This window comes from Juglans microcarpa x Juglans regia, chromosome 3D (genome assembly GCF_004785595.1).
Source record: "Juglans microcarpa x Juglans regia isolate MS1-56 chromosome 3D, Jm3101_v1.0, whole genome shotgun sequence".
Classification (NCBI taxonomy): Eukaryota; Viridiplantae; Streptophyta; class Magnoliopsida; order Fagales; family Juglandaceae; genus Juglans; species Juglans microcarpa x Juglans regia.
Window position 1 is genome coordinate 3,947,585 of NC_054598.1, and position 10,296 is coordinate 3,957,880.

At 36.9% G+C, this 10,296-nt stretch overlaps 1 protein-coding gene across 1 annotated transcript; it reads left to right on the top strand.

Moving 5' to 3' along the window:
• Positions 1–1,213: 1,213 nt before the first annotated feature.
• Positions 1,214–10,260, top strand: LOC121255567. The gene is made up of 12 exons (XM_041155939.1): positions 1,214–1,237; positions 1,576–1,828; positions 3,437–3,561; positions 4,125–4,569; positions 4,711–4,826; positions 5,331–6,117; positions 6,459–6,926; positions 7,155–7,343; positions 7,427–7,654; positions 8,618–8,954; positions 9,086–9,269; positions 9,439–10,260. The coding sequence occupies exons 2-12, from the start codon at positions 1,619–1,621 to the stop codon at positions 9,917–9,919; spliced, it is 3,570 nt and encodes a 1,189-aa protein (XP_041011873.1). The 5' UTR covers positions 1,214–1,237; positions 1,576–1,618; the 3' UTR covers positions 9,920–10,260.
• Positions 10,261–10,296: the final 36 nt, after the last annotated feature.

Below are 10,296 nucleotides of genomic sequence, written 5' to 3' on the forward strand. Positions count from 1 at the left end.
CGTGCGGCCTCACCTACCCAGCTTCCAGAGCCTGTAGTTTTCTATTTCGGAGCTTTCGAGCTCCTTTATACGAAATTTTTTATCTCGTTTTATTTAATTATTATAATTATTTTAAATTTTTATATAAAATATAAGAAAAAATTTAATTTTTTCAAATTTTAAATTTAAATTATTATTAAAAAATTATATTCTAATATAATTTATTTAACTTTTAATAAAATATTTTATTTCATCTCATATCATTTAAAATAAATGATAACCTTCTTATTTGGTGACAACTCAATTATAAATTTATAATTCATTCCTAATTTTTTCATAAAATATTATTTATTTAAATTTAAACACAGTAAATAGTTCTTGTCGTCACGGGTAATTGGTTTTAAAAAGCAAAAGTGATTAGTTGAGGTAAAAAACATTATAGTCAAGTTATTAGCACACGCATCGAGGAGTAACATTAATCTTTCAATGCAGCATCTTCAAGGACATCTAACTAACAGCATTAATGCTTGACAGTTTTAATTGCTCCATTGAATCTTTCACCGACCAATCAAAATCCTTGACCTCAAAAAGGTTGTTTGGAAAAAAAAAACACGACCTAACCTAATATTGAACCTCTACAATCGTGTAGCAATCATTTAAGAATGACCCAATTCTCATTCTCCAATCTGAAGACCATTACTTGGAAGATTCAATAACCATCATTGGATTGAAGATATGATAGTTTGACGCATGAATTTCCTCAGCCCAAAAATAAAGGAAATATTAATTCATCAATAATCCAATCAAATAAATAAATTTTATAATATTTTTTAAAATAATTAATTTAAAAATAAATTATATACATAAGTCATTATTTACTTTCATATCTTATATTTATAATTTCTTTTATAAAATGTAAGAATATTTTTTATAAATGTAGAATAATAAATAATGATAGATGTGCATAATTTTTCTTATTTAAGTACCACCTGACGAAGGCATGGTCAATAAAGGTAGCTGGCCATTTGCACGCCAATTAACACGTGTCAACACACAAAGAAGCCACTTTCTTATTTGAAAATCCTCTTTTGTGTGCACATGATTGTAGTTGAAAATTTGGAGATGCATTACTTAAAAAGAAAGAAAAGAAAAGAAAAAAAGGTTGGAGTCGCAGAGAGAGAGAGAGGAGTGGGAAAGCAAGCACCGCACCGCACCGCACCGCATCAGAGACAGAGGAAGGCAGAGGAATTAAGGAAAGGTAACCGAAAGAGTGCCGTTGGGGCTCCGCTGACGTGGCAAAGTCCACCCTCATATTTCGGATAAGTAATCGGCACACAACGTTTACTTTTGCACACCTACGCACCGCTTTATAGTCTCTTCTCCATAACTCTAAAACTCTACTATCTATCCCTTTACGTTCTTCTCTCAACCAAACACCGTCCCCCCTAAAACAAAGAGAGAGGAAAAAAATTTCCATTCCACCATCCTCTGATTTCTCTTTCTCTTCACTCTCAGATCATCATCATCATCGGATATCCATACATACATCCGTACGTATCATCATCGTCGTTGTCTTTTTCGTATATACGTTTTCAGAGTCATCCGTCGGCGTCGTGGTGGGGAGGGATCATTAGATGTGATGGCTGCGAGAGTGGAGTCGTCGCCGGAGGACGGGAAGGCTGTTGCTTTTGCCATGGATTTTCCCCTTGAAGATTCGACTTCGTTTTCGAACTCTTCTCCCAGATTACCTCGTAGGCTTCAGCGGAGGCTCTTGGAGTGTAGGTCTCCTCCGAAGAGTACAGTTGAAGAAATCGAAGCCAAGCTCCGCGACGCTGATCTTCGGCGCCAGGTTTCTACTATTATATATTTTCCCTAATTTTCACTTCGACTATGATTTTTGTCCGACTTTCTGTTTGTTTACCGAGGATATGAAGAAATAACATAGAATTTTGAGGCTTTCTTTTTCTTCCACAATTTTTTTTTTCGGTGCTGCACTGCTGTTGGTTTCGTTCTCGAAATTGAAGACTCGTGTGATTTTTTCTTTTTTGTTTCCTCAGCTCTTTAATTTGTTTCGTTCTCGATTTTTTTTGGTTTCGCGCGATTTACTAAATAATTTCTGACTCATATATTTTTCATTCTTTGATAATTTTGTCAAATCGGGTACCTTTTTACAACGATTTGCTAACATATACTTCATGATTATAGTTTTTATATTCTTTTTCCGATCGTTGTGAATCCTGAGAAAGTCACACCTAAAATAATTAATTTTTTTCCTGTGATTTTGTTGATCAGTTTAGTGCAGTCCGTAATTTTCTCAGGAAGTAGATTAAATTTATCAAAATGACCGTTTTCTTAATTTTCTCAGCAACCAAACACGGCAAAAAAACGTTCTTACTTACTTTTCACTCTGAATCTCATTGAATTGTCGCATATATATTGCTTTTGTAAAAAATAATTTTTATCTCTCTTGGTTAAAACTTTGTACCGAAGCTTTTTTTTTTCCTTCTTGTGTTAGGTGAGAGTGGGTGCTTATTCTGTTTGGAACTTTGGATATGTCCGTTTTGCTCTTTCTTTTCGCAAGAACATCCCCCACACACACACCCCCCCCCCCCCCCCCTTTTCTCTCTCTCTATGACACCCACATATCAAATATATTTTCTTCACTTGATTTTGTGTTGAAATTGATTAAGGGGATGTTGGCAAACATGAGAATTTTCAAAAACTTCTCATAATTTCATTTTCAAACATCACTCAGCTACAAAACACTTATCAGTTTCAATTTTTCATCATATCATTACATCAACTTAAAAACAAAACACAAAAACAATACAACTTTACAAACTTCAAAACAATAATATTAACAAATTATAATTTAAACAATTTTTGAACTTTATAATATTTTTATTCAAATTTTTATCTTCTTTTCAAAACCCAATAAAACATATTTACTCAAACTATTTACTACTATTCACAAAATTCTGAATACTCCAAGCATCTAAACATGCCCTAAATTCTCTTCTCCTCTACGTCTAAGAAGTTTGGTATCATTGGTTTTTATTTTGCTCAATGCTTCTAAACACTTTAATTTAAGGTAATAATTAATACTTGCTGGCCTTACTTGGATTTCTCTTTGATTTTTGATAAGTAAGTCAATCTTATTAGTAACACAGAGGGCACAACTCTGAATTTCTCTTTCTGAAACTATCATTTATTCTTTTGTCCCTTTGATGTTTCATGCTTACCTTTTCTTTTAAGTAAATTATTAAATTTTCGTTCCTATTTTGATTTTGATAAAATCAGCGACTTCTAGGTGTTATTTTTTGTCTTTGAATCCTATAGGTCATTGGTTTTGGTTTGCATGCACCATAATCAAACGTGAAAATTTTAAAACTCCTCGTTTGTCTAAATCTCTGCGAATTCTACATTGGCTTACACTACAATTTTGTTTTGGATGCAGCAATACTATGAGAAACTGTCAAGCAAGGCTAGAGCAAAGCCGAGAAGCCCATCGCGGTCTTCATCTCATGAGGAAGATCTTGGCCAGCGTCTTGAAGCAAAGCTCCAAGCTGCTGAGCAGAAAAGGTAATATCTATGTGTTTCAATTTCCACAACTTCCACATTTCTATATTCATGCCACAGCTCTGCAATTAAGTTGTGGCATTTCTGTATTATTTTTTTGTGCATCACGTTTTTTGTTTGCTGTAACCAATTTTGTTATTATTATTGTCATGATCTATGGATGTACTTTGGATTATCTACTAGTTATTTGAACTGTATATTTGGAACTTTTGAGTTCCTCCCAATATCCACATCGCTAAGTTTCACCTTTATAACTTAAAAACCTGTCAGTGATCTCAATAACTGCTACACAACATCTCTACCATGATTACCAAATTTCCATGCCAGATGCCTCAAATTTACTCGGATTGCATAACTTTAAAAGACCAATAATTCTGCATGGGACTGATGTCTGAAATTTACTTGCTTGTGACTTTCAACTTCTTTTGCCTGTCAGTGGATTTCATGTGGGCCGTTTCTTTTCCATAATAAAATTCAAAAGAAACTATCACACTTGTGTCAATTATGTAAATTAAAAGAGTGCAGCCCAAAAAGAGAATGGTAATTACCGATAATTGCATCACCAGGTTGAGCATTTTGGCAAAGGCCCAGATGCGACTAGCTAAGTTGGATGAGTTGCGGCAAGCAGCTAAAAGTGGGGTACAAATGCGTTATGAGAAAGAACGGGAGAAGCTTGGAACAAAAGTGGAATCGCGGGTTCAGCAGGCAGCGGCAAATAGAATGCTTATGCTTAAGGCTTACAGGCAAAGGAGAGCCACACTAAAGGAGAGGTCATCTCAATCCTTATTGCGAAGGATGGCTCGGGATAGCAAGTACAAGGAGCGTGTTCGTGCTGCAATTCAACAAAAACGTGCAGCTGCTGAGACAAAGCGACTAGGTTTGCTGGAAGCAGAGAAAAAGAGGGCACGTGCTCGGATGTTGCAAGTGCGACGGGTGGCTAAGTCTGTCTCTCACCAACGTGAGATTGAAAGGAGGAGTATGAGGGATAAGTTGGAAGATCGACTTCAGAGGGTATGCCTGTTTTCTGAATTGTGGTTATAATTTCTTTACTGTGTGGTGTTTATTTAGTTTTCACTTGGTGTGAGTTGTGACTTTTATGGGGCTTTTTTTTTTTTTTAATTATCATTTCTCATTGAATTTCATGATAATCAGGCAAAGAGACAAAGAGCAGAATATTTGAGGCAGCGAGGTAGGCTGCATGGTCTTGTTCCCCCAAAGTGGAATAGGTTGCACAAACAGGCTGATCATCTTTCCCGAAAGTTAGCAAGGTATATAGCCTGTCATTACTACAGAATTTTTTATTTATCTTAAAAGAAACTGCAGAAGTTAAAGCATCACTGTTAAACTTTTAAAAGATTTGCTGAGCTGGGTTAAGTATTTAGCTCTGTATTCGTAGTTGCTAGTTTTTTTTTTTCCTTGGTATGTGAACCTGAACCTGAACCTGATGAGGTGATCTAATGCATATTTGGCGAGTACATTTCAGAGTGTTGAGTTTGTGACATTTTCTATACAGTTTTACAGGTATTGATCTGGAGATGAAAATATTTATATTTTAAGAGCTTTTTATTTTTTCTGTAGGACATTAATGTGACTTCTTTTTTAATATTTTTTCATATATTTGGCAATATTAGTTGATCGAATATGAATTCAAACATATAAATAGTGAGTGCTGTGCATGGATATTAAACATATCCAAGATTTTTTTTCTTGTACAATACTGCACATTATTTCGAGGATGAAACAACATATTCTAATTGTGTTGCTTTCACTAGGTGCTGGAGGCGTTTCCTTAGGGTGAGGAAAACTACCTTAACCTTGGCAAAAGCTTATGATGCATTGAAAATGAATAAGCAGTCTGTGAAATCATTGCCATTTGAGCAGCTTGCACTTCTGATCGAATCATCTGCCACCCTTCAGACAGTGAAAGCTTTACTTGACAGGTTTGAGAGCCGGCTGAAGGTCTCCAGAGCTATTTCTGCTGCTAATCATCACCCGTCCTTTATGGATAACATTGACCACCTTCTCAAACGAGTTGCCTCCCCTAAGAGAAGGGATACTCCCAGTACTTCTAGGAGGAGCAAAGACGCAAAGAAAGTAGGTTTTGTCAGAGAGGCAGCCATTAGTCCAGATAAATTATCAAGGTATCCTGTGAGAGTGGTTCTTTGTGCTTACATGATATTGGGTCATCCAGATGCGGTTTTCAGTGACCAAGGAGAGCGTGAAATTGCTTTGGCCAAGTCTGCGGAGGATGTTATCCGAGAGTTTGAGATTTTGATAAAGATTGTACTGGAGGGTCCAGTACAAAGTTTTGATGAAGAGTCTGACCTCAAATTAAAAAAGTGTTGGACCTTCAGGTCTCAGCTCCAAGCATTTGACAAAGCATGGTGCTCCTACTTAAATTGCTTTGTGGTGTGGAAAGTTAAGGATGCTCAATTGTTGGAGAAGGATTTGGTGAGGGCAGCATGCCAGCTTGAGCTCTCTATGATTCAAACTTGTAAGCTAACTCCAGGAGGAGAGAGTGTTGCTCTTACCCATGACATGAAGGCTATTCAGAAACAGGTCTTGCCTTGACCCTTTATATAATCTATTTTGGGAAATCACCAAACATGCAATTAAAGTTGTTGCAATTTGGTGAACTACACATATGCGTGCGGTTTTCAATTGGAGATTTAATTTTTGGACTTTTGAAAAGATTGAAAGATCCGTCAGTCCCAATAGTCAATGTTTTGATGGCTGTGAACTTTTCCATCTTCGATTTGATAAAGCCTTGCAGGTTGAAAGTACTGAATTTTGCTATCAGTTTAATTTATGACTTTAGAAGGAGTTGATAATATTGTGATGGTTCCTAGTTCTGTAGAAACATCCTGCTAATTGTCATGTTTGGATTTCTTGAACTGCAGGTCACAGAAGATCAAAGACTTCTGCGGGAAAAAGTAAGACATTTGAGTGGGGATGCTGGGATCGAGCGTATGGAATCTGCTTTATCTGAAACCCGGTCTAAATACTTTCAAGCGAAGGAGAATGGAAGCCCCATAGAATCTCCAATCACACACTTCATTTCTCCTAGCCCATCGAGCTCCTCAGGTGAACCTTCTTATGTTGCTAGCTCAGATAAAGTAAGTGTTGTGGGTGAAAGTGTTGAACGGCCAAGCCGCGTAGTTCGCACCTTATTCAAGGAAGATGATGCTTCCTCAACAAGAGGATTCGGTTTCTCCTCACATAGAAGCAGTTTAGACCGTCAGCTGGGTTCATCAGATGAAAATCTGATCTCCGAGAATGAGCTGATTGTAAATGAATTCCTCCATGAGCAACGCCATGCTTTTAATGATAGCTTGAGTGCCACTGATGAAGATCAAAAGAATATTAAGGTTATTATCTACTGATTTTTGATAGTCTGCACAACACTTACATAAAAAATAGTCACTGAAAATTAGCAGAACTCCATGATCCATTTATATATATTACGGTCATCTTTTACTTACCTGTGAAAAAAAGTTTGTATTTTTCCTGTCATCAATATGCAAAAGCATGTAGTTTATTACTGTTAGTTACAAGCATCTGGTGGTAATATGTTTTCTTGGCTTACTATTGTGTAGGTGAACATAAAAGCGGCAATGGAGAAGGCATTCTGGGATGGCGTGATGGAATCTATGAAACAGGATGATCCTGACTATGATCGGATTGTTCAACTCATGAGGGAGGTGAGAGATGAAATTTGCGAGATGGCTCCACAGAACTGGAAGCAAGAGATTATTGATGCTATTGATATAGACATTTTCTCTCAGGTACTTCCTTCCTTAGCTGCAGCCAGTAATTACTCATAAAATCATCATATATTGATATTAACCCATCTTTTCCCCTTTTGAAGGTGCTAAAGTCAGGTAACCTGGACATTGATTACCTTGGAAGGATTCTAGAGTTTGCATTGGTCGCTTTGCAAAAGCTCTCTGCTCCAGTTAATGATGATGAACTGAAGGCCAACCATCAGATGTTAATGAATGAGTTATCCGAGATATGTAAAGCCAGTGATGAGTCAAGATATTCCTGCGTAATTGCAACGATCAGGGGCCTGCGTTTTGTCCTAGAGCAGATTCAGGTGTGTTTTCATGCCTTTTCTTCTATTGGTTTTGCACTTTGTCTTCCCTTTTTAAGTTACCCTGCAAGAAGAAAAATGTGTTTCTTCATAGTATGTTGCTCAAACACGTCTAAAGTTATCATATGCTAGTAAAACGTTGAGATTTGAAATTTTCTTTTCTTTTATCTCCATGCCCAGCGGCAGCACTAGTTCGAATTGCTAATTGACCAGGGCATATAAATATATACGGCCTTACTTTCTTGGTTATTATATTGTTTCTGTAGTTTTGGTTATTATGGGGTTCGATGCCCACAAATGGTTAGTCTATGATGGCCTTAAGAATCATTTGATGGCCCATGGCTACCGCCATATTTTTATGGGACTCTGCTATTACTTTACTCTTGTATCATGATGTTTAAGGTAATTTTCCTTATATTTGATGCCTTCACACTTGCTAATTATAGCCAAGCTTTGAGTAAAATGAGTCAGAAGTGGTGCTGACCACCAATCTTATTGGTTGGTATAGCCGAGCGCGATAGGATATCTTTTGCACCTTGCTAAAGGAGTTCTGATATATTTTAAAGGGTAGTTCTACTATGCCGCCCAGGTTTGGCCACTGGGCGTGCCCCCTAGTGTAAATTGCACTTTCTTTTTTTTTTTTGCTTTTTCTTTCAAACTTTTTTGAAGCATCTTTAAGCATTTAAAAAAAAAAAAATCAATACACTAATAGTCATTTCCTTAACCATTAAGTAAAAAAAATTAAATAAAATGCATAAGCGGGCAAACTGAGGCGGCACAGTATCATTTTCCTATTTTAAAATGAGATCGGCAAAGGTTTTGTACTGTACTGTTTGTATATATATATCTACATTGAGATACATTTTAGTGATTGCATGGAGTTAATAGCCAATATGAGTTTTTTTTTTTTGTTTGCCCTTTTTTAAATGTGCAACCGTTTAATATAATCTGGACATTTTCTGGCAGGTGCTTAAGCAGGAGATAAGCAAAGCACGTTTAAGAATTATGGAGCCTTTGTTAAAGGGTCCTACTGGCTTGGATTATCTTAGAAATGCTTTTGCCAACCGATATGGATCTCCATCTGATGCGAATACCTCTTTGCCATTGACAGTGCAGTGGCTTTCTTCCATTATAGGTTGCAAAGATGAGGAATGGGAAGAACACAAAAATTTCCTCTCCTCTTTGATGGGCAGTGAAATTTCAGTTCCAGGGTTTCTTCCTTCCACCGCCCTAAGAACTGGTGGAAGCTTTCTGGTCAAAACAAATGGAAATCAAATTACAACTTCAGCTGCTAGAAGTAATGGTATGATCCTGGAATCAACATTTAAGTATTGTGTATATATTCAAAGGGTTTTGAGTTTCCAGTATTCTGTGTAAGTTGATAATAGACATGCAAGAGTTCTTGATACTCTCTTTGTTTTGTCGTTGGATCAGGTGATCAACTAACTGAATGCAAGGGAGCAAAAGTTGACTTACTCGTGAGACTTGGGGTGTTGAAATTAGTAAATGGGGTAGAAGGTCTCACACAAGCAGCTCTGCCTGAAACTTTAATGCTTAACCTCTCTAGGTTGAGGTCTGTTCAAGCTCAAATTCAGAAGATTATTGTAATTTCCACAAGGTAAAATAGCTTTGCTGTGTGGGGAAAACAATATATAGATCTAATTCTGAATTATTTTAAAATTTGTATCTTATCTTGATAGTTTAATTAATATATGTTAGCCATGAAATATTGCATGTCTTATTCTTGATTGAAATGCTTTATTAATTTGAAGTTATGTAAAATGCAGTATTTTAGTTTGCCAGCAGACCCTCCTGAGCGAGGCAGTAATAGCCCCAACAGACATGGAAAGCATAGTCGCAAAGTGTGTTGAGCGACTTTTGGATCTACTGGATCGAGTTGAAGATGCAGGTATTAAAGAAATTGTTGAAATAATTAGTGAGTTCCCAATAGAGGGTGAGGAGAAGGCAGACACCGAGAAACTTAAGTTGCGGAGGGTGGTCACGGCCAGGATGTTATCAAAGAGCTTGCAAGCGGGGGATCCCGTGTTTCAAAAGGTGTCTCGTGCGGTTTATTTGGCTGCCAGAGGAGTCATGCTGGGGGGAAATGGGCCTCAGGGAAAGAAATTAGCAGAAATGGCATTGCGTCGAGTTGGAGCTGTTTTGCTGACACAGAGGGTGGTGGAAGCGGCCGAAGTTTTAGTGGTGGCTGCCACCGTTACCATTGGTGTTCATGAGCCATGGTATACCCATCTGACTGCTAATATGTGATTGGATTTGAGAGAATAAAAAGTGTAGGAAGTACAGAAGACAATGATAATGAAAACATACACAGCTGTACATACTAGTGTGTGTGGGTAGTTGTACATGGAAAGCGTATATGTAAATATTATTATTATTATTATTATTATGCAGAATGATTTGATGTAAAAAGGTAAGATGTAAATGGTATCTAAGACTAATTTGATTCTGTATTTATTCAACTGCTTCCCTTCGTTTGGAAAGTCGTAGGTTAATTGATGTGGGAAGTTTTGAAAAGTCGAAAGGATGTTATGTATATGTGTGTACGGATTCGATTTCTTTGAATAAAAAGGACAGCAAACTCTCTCGCAGTCTGTCTCTTGTTCTATTGCTGCAGTTCTTTGATT